Here is a 23,454-nt window from a genome sequence, read left to right as displayed (position 1 = left end):
ACAAATGATAAGGTTGTCTAACAAAGGTCAGTAAGAAATTAAAAAGGATACCACATCCCGCAATCCAGCACTTAGATCAACCAAGACATCTGGACAGGATCTCTGATGAGCTTCTCCTGTTGAGGTATCAAAGTGTGGAACCAACAAAATGATTCCACAAAAAGGTCTCTCTATCTTGTGCCGAGAAATGGCCCAGAAGACAGTCACAGCTACAGCATCCACTTAATCAGTATTTCGTCTTCTATAAACCACTTCAATTTACCACAAATCTGTACCACGCCCAGGGGCGGACTGACCATCTGAATACTCGGGCACTGCCCGAAGGCCCGGGTCAGTAGGGGACCCCATGAGATGCCCCTGGTACCTTTTTCATAGGCTTTTTTGAGCTTGGGCAAGGACAGAGGGGCCCCATGATCCCCTATTGCCCGGGGGCCCCATGAGTTGTCAGTCTGCCCCTGACCACGCCCCAATAGAAACTAACCCACCAGATTAAAATGACCAGCTAAATCAATAAAGTGATGTCAAAGTACTTTAATTACAAACTCATTTAGCTTTTATGACAGATGATAACCACCAGAAAATCTCAAGGACAACATATTGAACCAAAAAGGTGAACCGTCACGGTGTAACAAAATGTATTAAAGTATAACTAAAACTTTTTTTTTTCAGTTCGGGATAGAGTGCAGAAGAATTAGAACACCTGTCAGTTTTTATTGTGTCCTCGTTAGGGAGATTCACCCTCTCTATTAGTCTAGTTTACCATTATCACTGAAAGTTAAAGCAAAAAAAATCCCAAAATTTGGATTGTTCCCAGAAAAGAAATAGAGGGGGGATTGTCCAATGGGGAAACTAGTGCGGGTGAGCTGGGGGTCTCCAAGGAATTTGCAGAGATTTCCTCTCACTTCTCTTTTGCTATGGGACAGGAAGTGAAGAAAAATCTCCACAATGGGACACAGATGATGAAAAAAAAAAATCAGACAGGAGTTACTCTAATCTATCTCAAATGAAAAAAAGGTTTTGCCTATAGTTCTACTTTAAGAATAAAAATGGAGAGACGCTTAGAATAAAAAAAAGTGCTATCCCAGCAGTTAGGGTGAAATGGCTACAATTTTGTGGTCTGGAGGAGTACCCAGAGCTACTCCAGGACATCTATTCTTACTGTGCTCTCCTCCTTCCCTGGAACGTGATGACCTCAATGTGTGTAGGCTCCAACCAATGCATTTCATCAACTTGGATGCCATCAGCAGCAGTCATGCACAACCCTACCTACTTCCTGAAATATTTATTTATTTATCTCAGGTACTTATATAGTGCCGTCAATTTACACAGCACTTTACTTATATATATATATATATTGTACATTCACTTCAGTCCCAACCCTCAAGGGGCATACAATCTAAGGTCCCTAACTCACATTCATACATACACATACTAGGGACAATTTAGACAGGAGCCAATTAACCTACCAGCATGTCTTTGGTGTGTGGGAGGAAACCACGCAGGCACAAGGAGAACATGCAAACACCAGGCAGGTGGTGCCGTGGTTGGGATTTGAGCCAACGACCCTAGTACTGCCAGACGGAAGTGCTAACCACTAAGCCACTGTGCCACCGAAATATGAATCTTGCATCTTTTAAATGTGTCAATTAACCATCCCAAATACAGCTGCTAACAACACAGAAATTATTAATATTATTAAAAATCCTAGAATGCTGATCTTAAAACCCCAACCCTAGGTAAACTCATGATATGCGTTATGTTCCAAAAACAAACATTAACCTGTAAATACAACAATATTGCCCATCTAAAAATAGTTAAATTACAACATAATCTAATACAAAAATAATATTAATTAAAATGGTACTTAACCAATTCAATACCGGGCAATTTTCCCCCTTCCTGCCCAGGCCATTTTTCATGTTTCGGCGCTCTCACACTTTGAATGACAATTGCGCGGTCATACAACATTGTACCCAAGCTAAAATTTTATCATTTTCTTCACACAACTAGATCTTTCTTTTGGTGGTAATTAATCATTGCCGGGGTTTTTATTTTTTGCTAAATTAACAAAAAAAGACCAGAAATTTTGAAAAAAAAACACATTTTTTTTGTTTCTGTTATAAAAGTTTACAAATAAATAATTGTTCTTCATAAATTTAGGCCGAGATGTATTCTGCTACATGTCTTTGGTGAAAATAACCCAAATTAGGATGTATTATTTAGTTTGTAGGAAAGTTATAGAGTTCACAAACGATGGTATAGATCTGAATATTGATCAATCTTGAAGTACTGACAGCCAATCTAATTTCTTGAGGTCCAAGAATGTCAGAACAGTACAGATATCCCCCAAATGTCAGAACAGTACAGATATCCCCCAAATGTCAGAACAGTACAGATATCCCCAAATGTCAGAACAGTACAGATATCCCCCCAAATGTCAGGACAGTACAGATATCCCCCCAAATGTCAGAACAGTACAGATATCCCCCAAATGTCAGGACAGTACAGATATCCCCCAAATGTCAGGACAGTACAGATATCCCCCAAATGTCAGAACAGTACAGATATCCCCCAAATGTCAGGACAGTACAGATATCCCCAAATGTCAGGACAGTACAGATATCCCCCAAATGTCAGGACAGTACAGATATCCCCCAAATGTCAGAGCGGTACAGATATCCCCCAAATGTCAGAACAGTACAGATATCCCCCAAATGTCAGGACAGTACAGATATCCCCCAAATGTCAGAACAGTACAGATATCCCCCAAATGTCAGAACAGTACAGATATCCCCCAAATGTCAGGACAGCACAGATATCCCCCAAATAACCCCTTTTTGCAGAGTAGACAGTCCGACGTACTTCATAAGAGGCATGGCGAGTTTTTTGAAGTTGTATTTTTTTTGTCATAATTTTTCAGAAAATGAAAAAATATAAAAAATTAATTTCACTATTTTTTTTTACATACTGTCACCAGTGCAGTACAGCATCATCATATAACTGGCATGGCGGTGAACAGGGACACTGACTGGTGACAGTGTGAAAAAAAAATATATATTTTTTTCTTTTTTTTATTATTTAAAATTTTTTATTACAGTTTTTTTCTTTTTTTAAGATTTTTTTTTTCGTATTTCACTATGACCAAAGTAGTACAATGTTACCATAGTAACATTGTACTACTTTGGGGAAGTTATCAGTATTTTTTTTTTTACACAAATTTGCTTATAGCAAAGAATTACTTTGCTATAAGCAAGCATTTACCTGAATGACATCGATTCATTCAGGGTTTATTTTTTTTGTGCTTAGCTGTGATTTGGCCACAGCTAATCACATGACATGTGCATGTGATCTCTGGGACCATTCACAGCTAGACACTAGTATACAATGGATGGATTGAATGAAGCCATCCATTGTATACAACTGTCATGTGACCTGCTGTGATTGGTCACAACAGGTCACACGGTACCGGCAATGGGGGCCGATACTCAGATCTGTCATCGGCCGTGTCCGAGCTACACGGCCGGTGACAGATCGCGCCTCTGCAAGTGCGCGAACTGCGCATGTGCGGGAGTACGCCAACTCCACAACGCACGACAATGTACTACCATGTGTTTTGGTTTTTGGGGCCTGGAAAAATTGTAAAGTTGCATTTTCTGGTCTGTTGTGGCCCATTGGCAGCCGATTAAAATGTGGTTGCTTTCCTGAAGGAATAGAGACTCTTCTCTTATCAAAATCAATGTCTATTCAGCTAAGGAAGAAGCTGTGTTGATCCAATCAGCTGTCAACAAAATCTAGTATGTTACAATGAAACCATATACAATAGAACAGGAGTTATAGAACTGTTTAAATGAATTTTCCAAGTAACCAGCAAAAAACACTTCCATTAGGCATACTAGAAACAGACATTGGACAACTATTTCCTCCTCGGTCGTAAAATGAGGTTGACTGAAACTGTCAAGGCTCTACTCTACATCCTGCTAAATGTCCTTTTGATATTGGTTACCAACAGGAGCTGGACAGTTATTCAGGCCTACAGACTCTTCTTCCTCATCATTTCAGGTGATCGGACAGGTCCTCTTTGAAACATAAAGAGCAAGGTATACAGTCTTTGTAAGCACAACATCAGGGTTGTTTAAAAAAAAAAATATTGTAACTAGCAGTTGCTGCAGGTCTGGATGTTGCTCTTCAGCAATTTTCGGACATCCAAATCAGGATCACCTCAGGATGTAGTGGAATTCTGCATTAGTGGATATGCCCCATCTGTGTTTTGAGCCCAGTACATGCAGTTTTACCATGAGGACCAAGAAATGGAGGTGAAAGAGTATCTCTATAAAAGACAAAAACGATCTCCAACAAGAGCCAATGGCATTTCCTCCAAGTAGAGATTTTGCTCCACCACAGAAAGTTAGGTACCATTCAATATAAACTGTATACATTGTTCTTAGGGAAAATCCAGATCATAGAAATTTAAAGACAGTTCACTCAGAAATAAGCATACTTCTTTTTAGTGAATACATGAATACATTTACCTACTACAGCAAGACAAAACATTTTTTTGTACTCCTTTTCCTCTTTCCTAAGTTTAAAAAAAAAGGGGAAACTTTGGTTTTCCATGATTAAACCTGTTTGCAAAAAAAGGAGCTGAAAGAAGTTTAAAAATGTTTAACCTCGCCCTGGGATGACTTCCATCTCATTCTTTGTCTATGTATTGCTATGTATCTTTTTGTTTGCTGTATGTGTATTACCTCCTATTGTATTTCCGACTGATACCTTGTATTACCTGTACCTATTGTATGCTCTGAGTTTTCTAATAAACTTTATGGGAAAAAAAAATGTTTAACCTCTTTAAACTTTATCATTATCAGTTTTTTTTTTTTTTTTTTTTTTAAAAATGACAAAGTGTTCTTTGCAAGGTTCCCCCACATATGATCATTGATGGTATGTTCTATTTTCAAAGCCCTAAGGTGGTTTTAAAGGTATAAGTTTCTTTACCTCAATGCATTTTCTGTGTTAAGTTAAAAAACTTTCTGCGTGCAAGTTCCCCCCACAACCCCCCCTTATATTTACCTGAGCCCTCTCTCGTTACAGCTCTATGCTTTCTCCTTCCTCATTAGCTCAGAGACAGCAGTGGGCGGCCATTGGCTCCTGCTGCTGTCAATAACAGCCAGTAAAGATAGAGTGGGATGCTGGAGAAAGCCATGTTGTGTGTGTCGATGACACAAAGAGTGCGGCTCAGGAGCAAGCCCACACTAATGCTCCCATAGCAAGTGTCTGTTTTCTAAGTTTAGTGAAAATGCCAGTAAAGAGGGAGAGACTGAAGATGTGAGAGTGTAGGATAGAGCAAGAGGGTGACCATAGTATATGCAAGGGAGCAAGGTTTGGGGGCAGATGGTTAGGTAGGCATTAGAAAAAAAGTTTAGAGACCCCCTATATAGTAGCAGGCAGGGGCGGACTGACCATTTGGAAACTCGAGCACTGCCCGAGGGCCCGAGGTCAGTAGGGGGCCCCATGAGATGCCCCTAGTACCTTTTCCATAGATTTTTTGAGTTTGGGCAAGGACACAGGGGCCCCATGATCCCCTATTGCCCGGGGGCCCCATCAGTTGTCAGTCCACCCCTGGTAGCAGGGCTAAATAAGGAAAGTATTCAGTGTGCAGGTGGACATGGAATAGTAGGTGTGGGAGACAGAGATATCTGTACAGTGGAGTTCTCATGAAAAATTACATCAATCCATTTTTTTAAGTGATTTGCATTCTCCTGAGTTGAGTTAGTAGGTAGAAGCAGTGAAGGACAAAGTAGAGAGTTAAAGGTAGAAAAGAGCTGAAGGGATGAAGGGGACCTCATAAGAGGGTGTTATTGAGAGTGATAAAATAGATTGGTAGTGTGGAGGCAAAAATTGTATATTTGGAGGGCAGATTTATACTGGGTAAAGACTTGCCGGGGCTTGGACAGATGCTCACGAGAGTGGCTACGCTTTTTGAGACTTCTAGTATCTGTCTGCAAAAGTTGCATTGGTTGGGGCATGATTCTGTGTGTAGTGAGGGGGACTAGTGTGTCCAGGAATTATTAGATTGAACTGTTGTAGATGGAACTGGCTAGGTTGGGGCAAGACACGGGTGAGATTGTATCACAGCGGTAATCTGTTGCAAGTTATAGAGGGGAAGGGTTACAGTGGTGAAGGCTCCTATGGCTAAATGTTAGGCAGTTGAAGGAAGAACAGGTGGAAGAGGGGGAAAGAGTGATGCTAATAAGGTAGGGATCATAGAGGTGGAAAAGATTGTTGGAGAGGTTTCAAGAAATGCATAAATTGGAGAATGCAAGGTCAAGGGAGCTGCCAGCAGAGTAGAAGCATGTGTCTATTGTTTTAGTTCAAAAGAGGAGGTTGGGCTGAGAATTTTAGAAGTTGCCTGGAGTGTTTATACTAACAGGGATAATGACACCAGAGCAGGGGCGGACTGACCACTCGGGCACTGCCCGAGGGCCCGGGATCAGTAGGGGGCCCCATGAGATGCCCCTGGTACCTTTTTCATAGGCTTTTTTGAGTTTGGGCAAGTACACAGGGGCCCGATGATCCCCTATTGCCTGGGGGCCCCATGAATTGTCAATCTGCCACTGCACCAGAGAGAAAGACTGTGGGAAAAGAGAGAAAGTAGGTTAGTCTGGCAAGTCATCAAGGAAGCTTAATATCCATCCAGAAAACCAGTAGATCTCAGCTTTTTTCAAAGAAAATGGCAAAAATAGATGAATACAGTGAGCATCAATTGATCCAAGGGACAGGGAGGGAGGTGAGTGAAAAACCCTAATGTTGTTTAGTGGGGATATTAGGATTCCAACTCCAACTCCCTTCCATCCACTGGGTCTGGGAGAGTGAATCCAAAGGAGGCCACCAAGCGAGAGGGCAGCAGTAGAGGCAGAGTCAAATTCTTGAAGCCAGGTTTCAGTAACAGCTGGTACGTTTGTTATAAAAAGGCGATGTACAGAGGTGAGTTTGTTACAGAACAAGCATTCCAAGGGCACATAATAAATGGAGACTGCTGTTAGGAAGAAGTGGAACAGAACGTAGATTATGTGGATTGTGGATGCTACCAAAGAATGGGGGTGCTGTTACATGATTGGCAGTGTGGAGGCAAAAATTGTATATTTGAAGGGCAGATTTATACTGGGTAAAGTCTTGATGGAGACCCATGATTTGAGGATATACCTCCAGAGAACCAGAAGGGTGGGGGAGGTAATATTATTCAATTACAACTTTCATACCTGTAAAATGTATCAAGGATGTAAATGCAGCTTGTTGACAATTCTACCTACAACTTGTTTCAAATCCTTATTTCTTAGGCTGTATATAATTGGATTCATCAACGGGATTAACGCGGTGTACAGTATTGATAGGAATTTAGTAAAGTTCAATAACTGTCCTCTCCTAGAGACCAAATACACAAAAATTAATGTACCGTAATACATGGAAACAGCAATTAGGTGGGAGCTGCACGTTGAGAACACTTTCTGTCTACCTTTAATAGATGGGATTTTAAAAATAGTGACTATAATATAAACATATGATACAATGATGATACTAATTGGGAGAAAACCAAAAACTACACTTGTTGATATTGCTTCTATTTGAACAATGGTTGTATCAGAGCAGGAAAGTTTTAGAATGGGGTCAAGATCGCAGAAAAAATGGTCGATAATATTGGGGCCACAAAACTGTAACGTTGACACCTCTAAAGTAAAAAGCAATCCAGAAAGAAAACTTGAAATCCAACTTGCTATAACTATTATCCAGCAATGCTGATGACTCATTAATAAAGTATAATGTAATGGTTTACAGATGGCCACATATCTGTCGTAAGACATCGCTGTCAGCAGAAGACACTCCGAGGATTCTGAGACAGCAAGGAAAAAAAACTGGGTGAAACAATCAGAAAGTGAAATGATGGCGGTATTTTTCTCTGACATAGACTGAAACATGGTAGGAAGAACATCCGTTGCTAATAAAATATCCGTTACAGACAGTTGGGTGAGGAAGAAGTACATGGGAGAATGGAGGGCTTTGCTGTAGGACACCAGTGAGATAATCAGGAGGTTTCCACATATTGTCACATAATATATCAGAAGAAATAAAAATAATAACAAAAATGTTACAGCATGTGGAGTCTGAAACCCTAAGAGGTGGATCACATCAATGACGGTCTTATTTTTCTCATCCATTATCCAAGCGTACAACATATATTTTTTAGGGCGAGTTCATTCAGACAATCAAATGATTTGCGCTGAAATTTAATTGAGGGAGAGGGTGAAAGTAAAAAAATTTAAGTAGTTGAAAAAAGAGTGAGCAAGGAAGGAAGAGAAACATGAACTAATAGCTAATAAAATACGAAGGCTTTAAAATATAAAAAAACATTTTAAGTAGCATTAGAAATGAAGGCAGCTTCCACAATTACCAATACACTCAACACAATACAGAATTTAAGATGCAGTCAAGTGGTAACTGAATGAGGCACAATAATATGATTGGCTGACAAAAATATTACAGTTCTTACACCTAATTGTGGAATACCGGACCTAGACCTGATTCATTTTAAGAAAGACATTGTACATGTAGTGTTGGGCTCCACCAATTTCCTTCTTCAATGCGGGGTGCATCCTGTGCTGTGATAACTAAGTAATGTTTACTTTTATAAAATATTATTTCTGACAGTACAAAAAGAAGCAGTGCTTTATAGTGTATAGATTTCCTCGGACACCTTTTTACTGGATAAAACCAGTGATTGAGCTATTGTACTTAAGGAATTGCTGATAAAAAATAAAAGCAGGTTTGCTAGAAAAAAATATCACAGTGCTCGGGGGTAGCAAAAATGTGCAAAATAGCTGTCAAAGTATAGACTGAAAAATGTGTATGATTTAATTTTACCAGTGCAAAACGTTCAATTTCAATCTTTTTGCTCCATAACAATCTTAAAAATATCATCATTAACCTATAAAAAATAAAATGTTCATTTATGTGTTTAAATATTATTATTAATATTATTATTATTATTATTAATAACAACATCATTCAGCTCACCCATAAACATTTGCCATGTAAATGTTGAATGTTGTGATCACAGAGTAGCGGAGTTGTGGCTTTTATAGCTAAGCAGAATAAATCACGGGAGCTACAGGGAATATGAAATGCTTATTGATATTGTCATGGGATCTATAATAATTGATGTATATTTTTAGATTTTTTTTCTTTTAGTAGATGACATTCTAACTATTTATTGCTACATGAAGAAGAAAATGTATTGGCTTCTATGTACTTACTTTTTACACTTTATATATTATTTCAGAATTTATACCTTCTGTATCACTCAGTCCCAGGGACGGACTGACCATTTGGAAACTCGGGCACTGCCCGAGAGCCCGGGGTCAGTAGGGGGCCCCATGAGATGCCCCTGGTACCTTTTTCATAGGCTTTTTTGAGTTTGGACACAGGGGCCCCATGATCCCCTATTGCCCGGGGGCCCCATGAGTTGTCAGTCTGCCCCTGCTCAGTCCCATTATAATAGCTTGCAAGTGCTTGCAAATAAGGTACACTGGCCCTGTGTTTTTTCTTATAGACTTTGTTGGCCTTCTGTATGGTGCCTTCCTCTACTGTATATACTTCAAGTAGGAAAAGGGTCCTGGTGTGAAATTTAATTAAAGTGCATTTCAGGGGAGAAAATATGCCATACATTTCCCATGCTTTATTCTTTTAAAGAACATGCAAGTACAGAACCTAAATAGTGTCTTGCTTGTTGTTTTTCATTTTGAATATCTAAAAAAGGGCATGGTGTTAGATTAAAGCGTTGTTTTTTTTTTCTTTAAAAATCACTAACATGTTATACTCTGTGCAATGGTTTTGAATAGCGTACCCCCAATCCTTTTCTTCTCAGGTTCCAAGCCAGAACTCCTGGCCTCTCATCCTTAAATAATGCCCCCCAATAGCAAGCTGCTTGCTATCATAGAACGGGTGCATGCTCGCTCCCGAGATCTGCTCTATGTTTCCATAGGACATGTAGAGCTGTGGATTGCCCCCCCTCCCCCCCGTTCTCTCCCCATCAGCTCACTGGCTGTGATTTATTTATTATTTATTTATTTATTTCAGGTACTTATATAGCGCCGTCAATTTACAGAGCTCTTTCCATATATATTGTACATTGGGTCCCTAACCCTCAAGGGGTGTACAATCTAAGGTCCCTAACTCACATTCATACATACACATACTAGGGACAATTTGGACAGGAGCCAATTAACCTACCAGCATGTCTTTGGAGATGTGGGAAGAAAGCGGAGTACCTGGAGGAAATCCATGCAGGCACAGGGAGAACATGCAAACTCCAGGCAGGTGGTGCCATGACTGGGATTCGAACCAATGACCTAGTACTGCCAGGCGGAAGTGCTAACCATTTAGTCACTGTGCTACCCTGTGTTTGACAGTAGTGGGAGCCAATGGCTAGAGACCCAGGACAGCCAAAGCTCTCATGCTCACTTTGTATCGAGAGGGGACTCAGGTGAGTATTAGGGGGGGCCTGTGGGGGAATCAGCGCGCATAATGTTTTTCACCTTCGTGCAAAGAATGAACATGAGTGTGGCAAAAATTCCTAATGCTGGCCATACATGTAAAGTTTTTAGAGGCCCTGAAATGCCAGGACAGTTCAATCACTCCCCTAAACGACCCCTTTTTGGAAAGTAGACACCCCAAGGTATTTTGAGAAGCATGTTGAATCCATGGAAGATTTTATTTTTTGCCAAAAGTTAAAAAAAAAATGTTTATACTTTAATGAGATGTTTCTCACACATGCTATAGGTATACTTGGGTATACATGGAATTACACCCCAAAATACATTCTGATACTTCTTCCAAGTATGGGGAGTGACTTTTTGGCAGTATAGCCACACACAGGGGCCCACAATTCAATGAGCACCTTCAGGCTTTCAAGGGGTGTTAATACATCAGTTCATGTATGAGATTGTTCCGACACTGTCTGTACATAAAGACGTCATGGGTCGTCCCCCTGACACTTTGGGGTTTATTTACTAAAGCTGGAGAGTCCAAAATCAGACTCCCTTCTGCATAGAAACTAATCAGCTTCTAACCTCAGCTTGTTCAATGAAGCTTTGGCAATGAAACCTGGAAGCTGATTGGTTTCTATGCAGAAGGGAGTCTGATTTTGCACTCTCCAGCTTTAGTAAATAAACCCCTTTTTGTCACACCACTGAGAATTTTTCAAAAAGGTAAATGATGCAAATTTAACTATAAAAATCCTCAACAGCTCCTTTCTCCAAATTAATGCAAAATCAAAGATCCATCAGAACAGAAAAAGATTAATATTAGGGGGGAGTAGTCTGTATAGCCATATGAATGTACAATCATAAATTTAAAAAAACAGACTTTGACTGTTACCCTCTTCTTTTAAACAACATGTTTGGGAGTATTTATTATGTGCAGCTAAAAAATAAGTAAAGTCTTGTCCAGATGGGTATAATATGCCATGAGTCAACTAAGATCAAACATCCCATTGAGACCATAATTATTTTTAATACGATGAATACAATGGTTGATTTGCCATTAGAAGTGTCCTGGAGTGGGTTCAAAGGAATATTGAAATCACCCCTCAGGAGCAAACGACCATAAGCAAACCAAGCAAGCTTGTCTACCACTTTAAAAACAAAATATATGACCGGTATTAGGGAAATGTATGTTTGCTAATGTCATCAAGATGGTTTTAAATTTCCCTTTGAGGAAAGGAACCTGCCTTCTGGATCTGGATCTGTTGGGTAAGTTTTAAATCCTCCATCAGGATGGGGATACCCTTTGTTTTTGAAAAGGAATTAAAAGCATGATAAGCCCAAGGAAAGAAATTATTGGTCAAGTTAGGTATTCAATGGGTTAGAAAATTGGTTTCCTGTAAGTAAAAAAGGAAAGGTTCTCCTTCCTAAGGTCTTGCAGGATTTGTACCCTTTTTTCAGGGATATTTAACCCCTTATGTGACATCATGGAGGGGTGTTTACCTACTGTAGAGAGGAATATGCAATACTAGTGATTAAGATACTTTATCTAGGGAACCAGAATAATGGTAAAGATGTTTAATGGTAAAGTAGTCTAACTAACAGGACTTTAAGTGGAAATTAAAAAAAATAAAGAAGTCCCTCAGCTGAGACAATAACAAAGAAATAGTGTACAGCCTCGGATACCTAACACCCAGAGGTGTGGTAATGTTTTAGTCTTTTGTAGTGAAATATCAACGCAATAATATTAATATTGAAAAATAATTATTCGTAGCCCATTGGTGGATGAGAGGGAGGGCTGAGTAAGGTTCAAAATATTCTCTGGACTAATACCAACACTAATAGTAAATATAATAAAGTGCTGTGTTCCCCTTACATACATAAATACCATGATCTTATAATCAAAGTAAACATCTGAAAAAACATATGTCATAAATGATCAGCTCTTTAAATGTAATGAGTATCCAGTGAAAAAAACATTAACTGAAATCAAAGTCCATCCAACGTGTCCTTTATACTTAAAAAATATATACATAACCACAAATAAATTGATCTAAACAATCCAGTGCTTCTTCATCCAACTCTCACTATATGCTCCAGCACAGCTTGAGTAGTGGACTACAAAACACCTCCTTCCCAAAACACAAATTCTGTGTTGTCTTGGTGCTCACACTCAGATTGTGCACTCACCAGATCTCAATGACCCTCTCAGCTGAATAAGTTGGTCCACAATAGCTTAGATTTACATTGTCCTTTCAGGCAGCCTTACAACTTTCTAAGTCACTTCCTTCCAGCTCCTGATCTTTGCACCTTTTAATCTTCCATATGCATTTTGGCCTTCACGAATAATCAGCAAAATGAAAAGCCATAGTGCAGCCATTTTTATTGCAGTAGTAAAACTTAAAAACACTTTCAGGTATGCAATCAGATTAAAAATAAAAATGCCAGCATTCAATTATATCAGGACTTCCAGTTTACTTCCTGCGTGTGTTCCAAAGACTGACGATGAATGGCCCCCACTCAACATGTTTTGACCAGTTGTCATTGTCAAGGGAAGATGTCCAATGGATCTATGTGGTATAATTACTTCCTTCCTTTCCCCAATAAATTTAAGCACAGATAAATTAATTGCCTGAAAAATACATGTTCTATGTTTTGATTATGGATGAAAAAAATAATCAGTGGTCCACCTCTAAGGGTTTCATATTCCACACATAACATTTTTGGTATTCTTTCTATTTCTTCTTATTTACTGTGTGATAACATATGTAAACCTTCTAATCATCTCATTCATGCCCTACAACCAGGGGCGGACTGACAACTCATGGGGCCCCCGGGCAATAGGGGATCATGGGGCCCCTGTGTCCTTGCCCAAACTCAAACAAGCCTATGAAAAAGGTACCAGGGGCATCTCATGGGGCCCCCTACTGACCCCGGACCCTCGGGCAGTGCCCGAGTTTCCAAATCGTCAGTCCGCCCCTGCCTATAACAAAACCCTACATTCTCCCATGTACTTCTTTATCTACCAGCTCTCTGTGTTACATATGGTTTGAGATTATATAAAGGCAATAGGAACTCAAATAACCACTTTTTACAACCATGATATGAAAAATACCATCTCTGAATGCACAACACATCGAACTTTGAAACAGATGGGTTACAGTTGCAGAAAACCACATCGGGTGCCACTCCTGTCAGCTAAGAATAGGAAACAGGGGCTACAATTCCAACAGGCTCACCAAAATTGGACAACAGAAGATTGGAAAAATGTTACCTGGTCTGATGATTCTCGATTTCAGCTGCAACAATCACATGGTAGTGTCAGAATCTGGCGTAAACAACATGAAAGCATGGATCCATCCTGAGATCAACGGTTCATGGATGTGCAGCCAATAAATTTGTAGCAACTGCATGAGGCTATCATGTTAATATGGACAAAAATCTCTGAGGAATGTTTCCAACACCTTGTTTAATCTATGCCATGAAGAATTCAGGTAGATCTGAAGGCAAAAGGGGGTCCAACCCGGTACTAGGGTACCTTATAAAGTGGCTGGTGAGTATATATACCAGGGGCATCTCATGGGGCCCCCTACTGACCCTGGGCCCTCGGGCAGTGCCCTTGTTTCTAAATAGTCAGTCCGCCCCTGCCAGTGACAATTTATGAACCTAATTCTACATAATCACACCCATCTTTGATTTGGTAGTGTTAACCATAGCTTCAGAAGTGGACTTTCATTCCTTTATGAGGCAATTAATTCACATACAGATCCAGTACCCACACCTTCTCTGCTCCCCACATGAGATAAATTTGCTATGACAATCACTTAGTTGCTGGAATGCCAAATGCCTCCTTGATTTCACAAGCAAATCTATCTTCAGTAACAAGAAAAAAAGAAGTGCCACCCTGCAATCGCTTGTCCCACTGTGTGTATTCTGTTGGTGGACCATATTGGGAATGGAAATCGATACTACATTACAAGTAATTTCCTTGTTTTTGAGTTGCTATTTCACTGCCCTATTTGTTGCCCTTTCAAATTCCTCCAGCTTTCCACATTGAGCTGGGGTGTTATGAAAATAAGCACAACCTATTGTAAAGAACCCCCCACCCAGCTCACCTCTTTTAGAGGCAAATGCCTAAATTGGTTTGTCCCCTAGTCCCCCATTATTCTCAGTAGACAATATCTTTGACTGAACTACATTTGTTGTTTTTACTGTTTTCACAGCTTTATTGTTGTTAATTGATCTTATCTTGCACTGGTTCTTGTACTGTATCTTTTTTCTGTTTCATGTTTCACCCACCTCTATCCTTCTTCATCTTTTACTTCCACTTCCTGGAAGAGGAAAAACATCTAGATGGGGCTTCTCACCAGTAAAAGGCAAGTGGTGACTTTCTGGTATATATATATATCATGTTGAAATGCGTTTTTATTACAAAATATATGAAAAATATTCTTAAACATACATTTTAAATATACTGTATGTCTTCAAAAATATAAATCAGCATTTTTGGAATGCATTTACAAATATATGTAAAAATATTTGTTAAAATGACTGTTTTATATGTTAAAAAAAAATCAGAAAAATATATATTCTTCAGATTAGAAGGCAAAATATTATAAGCCTGGGTGACAGAGGATGAGGAGGATGAGGATGGCTGAGTTATCCACTCCACCAGTGCTTCTGCATTTTGTGGCTCAATAATATGGCCAACACTGGAAAAAAAGGACAGCATGCCCTGCCTACAGAGGATACACCATGTCCATAACCACCACTTTTCACTGTGGACACTGTGCTTGCCTTCTCTTAGCTGCCTGTGAGCATCTTCCTCTCCTTCTTGGACTTTCGAACATGATGTGGATTTTTTACGGGATTTATATCACTTTATTTTCTGTGTGGGGTGGGATTTTGGTGCTTGGATGCAATATGTTTGTGCTTGGTGCACTAGAAACTGTTTTATTTTTAATTTTTTTTGCACCTATAACACTGCACAAGACTGCTCCTATAACTGTGCACATGGCTGGATGTATAACACTGTACGAGGCTGCTCCTATAACACACTACGCAAGGCTACTGTATAAGCAGCCTTATATAGTGTGGGGGCGTGGACTTAGCCCCTGAGCCATAATTGGCCAAAGTCACTAAGACTTTGGACAATTATGGCTCTTCCTGTGAACTCAAGTTGTGATTGGCCAAAGCTTTGCACCTGACCTGTGGTCAGGTGCAATGCTTTGGCCAATCACAATGCACTGCCAGAACGCATTGCATTGTGGGACGCCAAATGCCCCATATATGTTCGTGTGTTCGCCAAATGTCCCATATGTTCGTGTGTTCGCCGAACACACAAACAGCCAATGTTTGACTCAAACCTATGTGCGACTTGAACATACAGCCCATCCCTACTACTGTGTACCATTGTGAGTTACTGCAATGAAATTTAAGCAAAATAGAATAGCCTGCTGCATCATTTTTTCACTTTGATTTTCAGGGTGTCTTTAAATTCAGTCCTCTGTAGGTTGATATTTTTCATTTCCATCAAGTGATGGGGCATCCTTACATTCTTAACCACTTCCTGTCCGGACACTTTTACCCCCTTCCTGTCCAGGGCAATTTTCAGCTTTCAGCGCTATCACACTTTGAATGACAATTGCGCGGTCATGCAATACTGTACCCATATGAATTTTTTACCATTTTTTTGAGACAGATAAAGCTTTATTTTGGTGGTATTTATTCACCGCTGGGATTTTTATTTTTTTTACTATGTAAATGAAAAAGTCCAAAAATTTTGAAAAAAAGTGTTTTTTTTTATAAAATTTTGCAAATAAATAAGATTTCATCCTAAATCTTGGCCAAAATTTATTCCGTTATTTTTTTAGTAAAAAAAAAAATCCAAATTAGTTTATAATAAAACATTATAATTTTTAAACATTTTTTTTTACATTTTTATTTTATTTTTTTTTATATTATTTTTTATTTTTATTTTTTATTTTTACATACTGTCACCCTAGCAGTACAGTGTCACCATGGTGACACTGTACTACTTGTGGGGGGTGATGAAGATTTTTTTTTTTTTTTTTACACTGATTGCTTTTACACGCATATAGGATGTAAAAGCAATCATTTCTCTTTCTCTCTGTCTGCATTCTTGCAGTCATTGAGAAATACTGAGTGAGCTGTGATTGGTCACAGCTTGTCACATGGTACAAGGCTGTTGTGAATAGCCTTGTACCATGTGACCTCTGTGATCATTCACAGATTTCACACGTAGTAAGCAATGATGTCACAAGTGACATCTTGCTCACTACTTTGCATGTGATCACTGATTCGCCAATCAGTGATCACATGACCGGGACCTCGTACAGAGGTCCCGTCCGACGATCGGTGTTTCACTGTGTCCGGAGGACACAGCGGACACCGGATCGCGCTGGTGCGCGCTCCTAGGGAGCGCGCACAGCTATAAAAGGCGGGTGCCGTTTAGGAACGGCAACCCGACCTTGGACTGCCACCGCCCTGCCGTTTATAAACAGCAGGCGGACGGCAAGAGGTTAACACATTACCCAATCCATATCAGTATAGATATCCAACACGAGATGTTTTCCCATTTAGATCTGATGTGTTTTAAAAGTGTTGCTTTGCACTGCACAAGGCTGCTGCAACAACAGTGCACAAAGCTGCTCCTATAACAGTGCACAAGGATGCTGCAAAGGCAGCCTTATGTAGTGTGGGCCAAAGACTTATCCCCTGTGCCATGATTGGCCAAAGTCAAAAATACTTTGACCAATCATGGCTCTCCTGTGAACTCAAGCTGTGATTGGCCAAAGCATTGCACCTGACCTGCGGTCAGGTACAATGCTCTGGCCAATCTCAATGTATCGCCACAGCGAATTGCATTGTAGGGCGTGAACATCCCACCGAATGCCCCATATGTTTGTGTGTTCGGCAAACACATGAACAGCCAATGTTTGAGTCTAACTTATGTTCAACTCGAACATACAGCCCATCCCTGATAGTCGTACAATTTACATTTTTGATTAAAATAATTCTGTCAAATAATAATAACACCATATACAATGTAAAGTTTAATAGGAACTCTCTTCCAGACATTCATGGAGAAAAAAATAATAATGAATAGTTCTGTCTTTTTTTCTATCCAGACATGGATTCATCCATTAATCTTGCAATTTGGTATCATGTCCAGTCTTTATCTTGTAGCTGTCTGATACCACCATACCCCCCAAATACTTAACCTGAGAAAGTATGCTGAAAGAAACAGGGAATGTCTGCTGTTAGAACCTTTGTTCAGAAACCATGAAAATACAATATAAAGAACAAAATGGCTTTCAACATGCCCGTGTAGAGATGATAAGTTCAGGCCTAATGGTTTAATTCTGTGAACCCAGAACAGTTCAGACAGAATAGAAGGAGTCCAACTCCACCTCCTTTCTGTCCTCTAGGTTTGGGAAAGTGATTCCAGAGAAGACCACCATGTGTGAGGGTGGCAGGAGAAGCAGAGTCAGATTCTTGAAGCCAGGTTTCATTAATAGCAAGTATATTAAAATAGTTAGTGGTCAAAAGATCATAGACAGAGGTGAGTTTGTTACAAACAGGGTGGGCATTCCAAAGATGAGATGAGAAGGGGAGGCTGGTTTTTGGGAAGAAGAGGAAAATAAAATACATTTTGTAGATTGTGGCTGCTGCCAGAGGGCATGGGGTGTGTTGACCACAGTTAAATGATGGAGGCCCAGGGTTTGGGGATACCCCCAGAGGATAGCAGAAGCAGAAGGGTGAGGGAGATAATATGGGAAATTGTATAACCTGAGTAAACCAGCAGTTTCAGCACCACTAAGTATATTTTTAAAATGAAACCATTCCATCCTTCACCAACTGCAAATGAAAAATAAACCCCTCTGTATCCTCTGTTTTTGAAGGTGAAACTTGTGAGGGTCTACAGTATGTACCATGTTTGGTGGGAATTTCCACAGATGTATAGTTTCTTGGACGGAATCTTTGCTTTAGTGAGCAGGGTCACGGGAGAGTCAGTTCCTCAGACACCCCACATCACTCTTCTTAATGCTGTGGTGGATGGTGTCCCTAGCCACCTCCAACTTTAGTCCTTTTTATTTTACTGGGGTCTAAAACCCTGGAAGTGACCTACCATGTCTCTAGCACAGGCAAAGAAAAAAGTCACGTGGATTATGTTGCATGAAAATATTGTCAGTCTTTTACAAGATACAGTCAAAAAGTTTGAAAAGACCTGGGAACCATGGGCTAGCTATATGCATGTCTCATTTGTAACCTAATGCATTTCCCTGAACATGAGGGGTGAGTGTCTCCTCTGGTCTTCGTCCAGACCTGTTATCTTTTTCTTCCTTCTCTCCTTTTTTTCTCCTTTCTCCTCTTTTGCCTCTTTGAACACCCTGTCTTTCCGGATCGCTGAGGGTTCTTTAGAATGTTTTTTGCTGGAAGTGTGGTCCCCGCATTCTTTTTTATTACTTCTTTTTTATTACTTGCCTTGGGAGGCTGGTTAACTGGATGTTTTGCTGCTGACAATAGTTCATCATTTTGGCTTAACTCTTCAATGTATTCTGTTCATTTTGAATTTGAAGACTGGGAGCTGTGTCCCCTTTTTCTACCTCCTTTATATATTTTCGAAACTGATTATTATAATATTGTACTATTGTTGGCTTTGTGTTTACACAAAACCAATACAAATATTGAAAGTAAAAAATAAAAATAAACAAAAAAGTCAAGCAAATATCGAGAAATTATAAACCGTAATAAATACTTTTTTTTTAAAACAAATTATTCTAGATACATATACTTAACTATGAAAAAAAACAGTTTACAAGGAATATTACATTTGATTAGAAAACAAACACACATTTGTCACCGTAAAAATAATATAGAACATTTGTAAAATTATAAATTTAAAGATACCTAAATATAATATCATAGTTATAGATAAAAATGGTATAAAGTGAGCGCTCCTGACTAAGCAGCTAAAGCACTAAAGGTAATCACAGTGTACCCATAAAATGACAAATAAAAACAGAGTGCAGCGCTAAAAAATATAAAGTGCAAAAGAAGATAGTCCGTGGTTAATAAATTGATTCATATGAGTAAGTCCCAAAAAGATAGCTGATGAAACCAGGAAACAATGGAAAGAATGCGCACTCACCGGACGCGCATGGAAAATGCGCATATAATGAATATCCACTGGAATCTTTATAGTAGCTGAAGAGGGTAAACTTCAATCTGTAGGTCAATCAGCCTGGGAAGGTGTATGGGAAGTCCGGAGGTCCCCTTAAGGATGGTATGGTAATCAGCCAGAATCCAAAGCTCCGTCCCTCTGGTGGTAGTAGGTGAAAACTACAGGGATCCTCTCCCAGCATCCCCAGCTTGGAAAAGGACTTCGGCTTCCGGGGTTGAGAGACTGGCTGAGTGTCAGGCCAGCACTTTATAATTTTTAGCGCTGCACTCTGTTTTTAAATATCATAGTTATGTTCACGTGCCTGGTTAGGGCATTTACATATTTTGATGATTACAGAAATGTAACCTCAAAATATTGTTGATAATTTTTTCCACAACTTGTTTTAAGTCTTTATTCCTCAGAGTGTATATGATTGGATTCAGCATAGGAGTGACCACAGTGTACAGCAATGACACAAATTTAGTGATGTTCCATGATTGTCCTCTACTCGGTATCAAATATACAAAAAGTAAGGTACCATAAAAAATAGAAACAACAGTCAGATGAGAACTGCATGTTGAGAAAACTTTCTGCCTCCCAGTAATAGACGGGATTTCAAAAATGGTGACTATAATATAAATATATGATATAATGATGCCAAAAAACGGGATGACCGCAAAAAATATGGTTGATAAAGTTACCAATAGTTGAACAAGGCTGGTACTGGAGCAGGAGAGATGTAGGATTGGGTCAAGATCACAGAAAAAATGATCGATAATATTGGGACCACAAAACTGTAGTTTTGACATGTCTAAGGTGTAAGTCAATACTGCTAGGAAACTTAAATTCCAGCTTGCGATAATTGTCATCCAACAAAACCGATGGCTCATTAACAAAGTATAATGCAATGGCTTACAGATGGCCAAATATCTGTCGTAAGACATCACAGTCAGTAAAAGACACTCAAAGGTTATTGAGACACCAAAGAAATACAGCTGGGTGATACAATTTGGAATGGAAATGATGGTGGTATTTTCCAAAACGGCATGGAGCATGTTAGGAAGAATATCAGTTGTTAATAACATATCCGATAGAGCGAGCTGGGAGAGGTAGAAGTACATGGGGGAGTGGAGGGATTTGCTGTAGGACACCAGTGTGATGATCAGGAAGTTTCCACATAATGTCAAACAATAAAACAGAAGAAATACAAAGAATACCAAAAACGTTAAACTCTGTGGAGTCTGAAGCCCTAAGAGGTGGATAGCAATTATAGTCTTGTTATGTTCATCCATCACCTAAGAATAGAACAGAAGAGCTTTTTAAACCTTTCTATCAGTCTCCTCACATATCACTAATTTACTAACAGACTTATCATCCTGGATGTCACACCACTTCCTAAAACTCAATCTATCCAAATCTGAGCTCATAATTTGTCCTCCCCCACATGCCTCTTCTCCTGAATTCTCTGTCAAGATTGATGGCACAACATATCAACCCGTCCCCGTATGCCAAGGATCTAGGTGTAGTTCTGGACTTTGAACTATCCTTTCGGCTCCAAGTCCAATCACTGTTCAAATCTTGCCACCTCAACATTCTCAGCATCTCCATAATATGCGCCTTCCTAACCAATGACACCACAAAGCTCTTAGATCACGACTTAGACATCTCTAGCCTTGACTATTGCTTAACTCCCTACTCATGGAATTACCTTTACATTGGCTATCCCCCCTTCAATCTATCATAAATTCTGCTGCCAGGATCAACCACCTTACCACCAATTCAGTGTCTGCTACTCCTCTCTGCCAATCCCTTCACTGGCTTACACTCACCCAACATATTAAATTTAAAATGCAAACAACCAGGGGAGGACTGACCATTCGTACACTCGGGCACTGTCCGAGGGCCCGGGGTCAGTAGGGGGCCCCATGAGATCCCCCTGGTACCTTTCATAGGCTTTTTTGGCAGTAGTTTGATTGTGGGTGAGAACACAGGGGCCCCATGATCCCCTATTGTCTGGGGGGGCCCCATGAGTTGTCAGTCCGCCCCTGCTAACAACTAACAAAGCTATCCACACACAAGTCTTCCACAGGTGCTTCTCTTTGTTGCTCTCAAGACCTCTTGCTCTCTAGCTCCCTCGTCACCTCCTGTCATACTCACCTCCAGAATTTTTCCTGAGCCTCTCCTATTCTCTGGAACTCCCTACCCTAATCTGTCCAACCATTTCCTACTCTGTTTGCTTTTAGGTGATCCCTGAAAACCCTCCTCTTCGGAGAAGTCTATTCTGCCCCCACCTAACAACTGTACTTTTATTTTCTCCATCAGCTCATCCACCACTGCTATTACCATTTGTATCACTTGACTCTCCCTCCTAGATTGTAAGCTCTAAGGAACAGGGCCCTCTGATACCTCCTGTATTGAATTGTATTGTAACTGCACTGTCTGCCCTCATGTTGTAAAGCACTGCACAAGCTGTTGATAATAATCATCTCAAATATTCAGCATCATGAACTATACAGTTGAATTACAAAGGGTAAATAAACTGTTCACTTTGCAAGGGAGCAGGGGCGGACTGACAACTCATGGGGCCCCCGGGCAATAGGGGATCATGGGGCCCCTGTGTCCTTGCCCAAACTCAAAAAAGCCTATGAAAAAGATACTAGGGGCATCTCATGGGGCCCCCTACTGACCCCGGGCCCTCGGGCAGTGCCCGAGTTTCCAAATGGTCAGTCCGCCCCTGCAAGGGAGGTTGCACTTTGCAAGGAAATTTTCCCCAGAGCTTCATGAATGAGGTGACACTCTGCTGGCTTCCATCATCCAATCATCTACAAGCAAAAATTAGTTTTTTTCCTTGCACGTGATTGCATTTTTTGTTCTTTGCAAAGGGAAATTCCACCACATTCTCTGAGCTCTGGAGGATTTCCCTTGCAAATTTCAAGTTCCCTAGCAAGGTAAACATTCTATTTGCCTTAAGTAAATCAACCCCATAAGGACAAAGTCCACAACCACCATTGAACTAACTACAAGACCCCTCATTTTACCTTTGCACCGTGTTAAAGCTGACAGAGCGGAGACTGTGCTCAATCAACTTATTTGCCGGTCAGAGCATCGGGTGTTTGACAGCTCAGAACCCAAAAGTGCAGGGAGCTGAGACCTCCCGGGTTCAGACTATCCAGGGGAAATCGGCAAATGTACACTCACTGATCTCCCAACACACTCCATCCTGACACCCACCTTGGATGTCCCAGGCACCCAAATGGTTGGGACATATGGTGGTGGGGTCAGGTGGGGGAGGCACTTTCACTCACATATAGAAGGGAACCACTTCTACTACTTTAACAGCAGCTTACAGTATACGGTAAACAATTTGTAGACTGCTATAATGAATATGGGGTTAATTTACTAAGGCTGGAGAGAAGTTAGGTGCACTTCCAGGTTTTATTATCAAAGCTTAAGTGAACAAGCTGAGCTTAGAACCTGATTGGCTCCCATGCACAGCTGCACCAGATTCTGAGTGAACCAACTTTAGTAAATCTCCCCCTATGAGTCTGTTTACATGCCAGTGCTGTTGTCACTGAAATAGTTATGGTGGTGACTAGAGATGAGCGAATCGAAGTAGGCGAAGTGGAATTCGTTTCGAATATTAGGAAAATTTTGATTCGCGACGAATCCGAAAATTAGCAGACTTCGGATGCGCAAATCAAAATTTTTCCTAAAATGGCGGCGACATGTGCGGCG

The 23,454-nt window shown here is 40.2% G+C and overlaps 2 protein-coding genes across 2 annotated transcripts; both read right to left on the bottom strand.

The window, feature by feature from the left end:
* Nucleotides 1–7,268: 7,268 nt before the first annotated feature.
* On the bottom strand, nucleotides 7,269–8,210 carry LOC149452645 (olfactory receptor 5P55-like). The gene has a single exon (XM_089689316.1). It carries the CDS (start codon nucleotides 8,208–8,210, stop codon nucleotides 7,269–7,271), a length of 942 nt encoding a protein of 313 aa, XP_089545442.1.
* An 11,844-nt stretch (nucleotides 8,211–20,054) lies between these two features.
* Nucleotides 20,055–21,011, bottom strand: LOC149452644 (olfactory receptor 5P55-like). Its single transcript, XM_089689315.1, has one exon. The coding sequence runs from the start codon at nucleotides 21,009–21,011 to the stop codon at nucleotides 20,055–20,057; it is 957 nt and encodes a 318-aa protein (XP_089545441.1).
* Nucleotides 21,012–23,454: the final 2,443 nt, after the last annotated feature.

The sequence above is a fragment of the Staurois parvus genome, unplaced genomic scaffold (assembly GCF_062004578.1).
Source record: "Staurois parvus isolate SC_StPar_1 unplaced genomic scaffold, SC_StPar_1.0 ptg000470l, whole genome shotgun sequence".
Taxonomy (NCBI): Eukaryota; Metazoa; Chordata; class Amphibia; order Anura; family Ranidae; genus Staurois; species Staurois parvus.
Note: the sequence above shows the minus strand (reverse complement) of the source record. Positions and strands in the feature narration are given on the sequence as shown.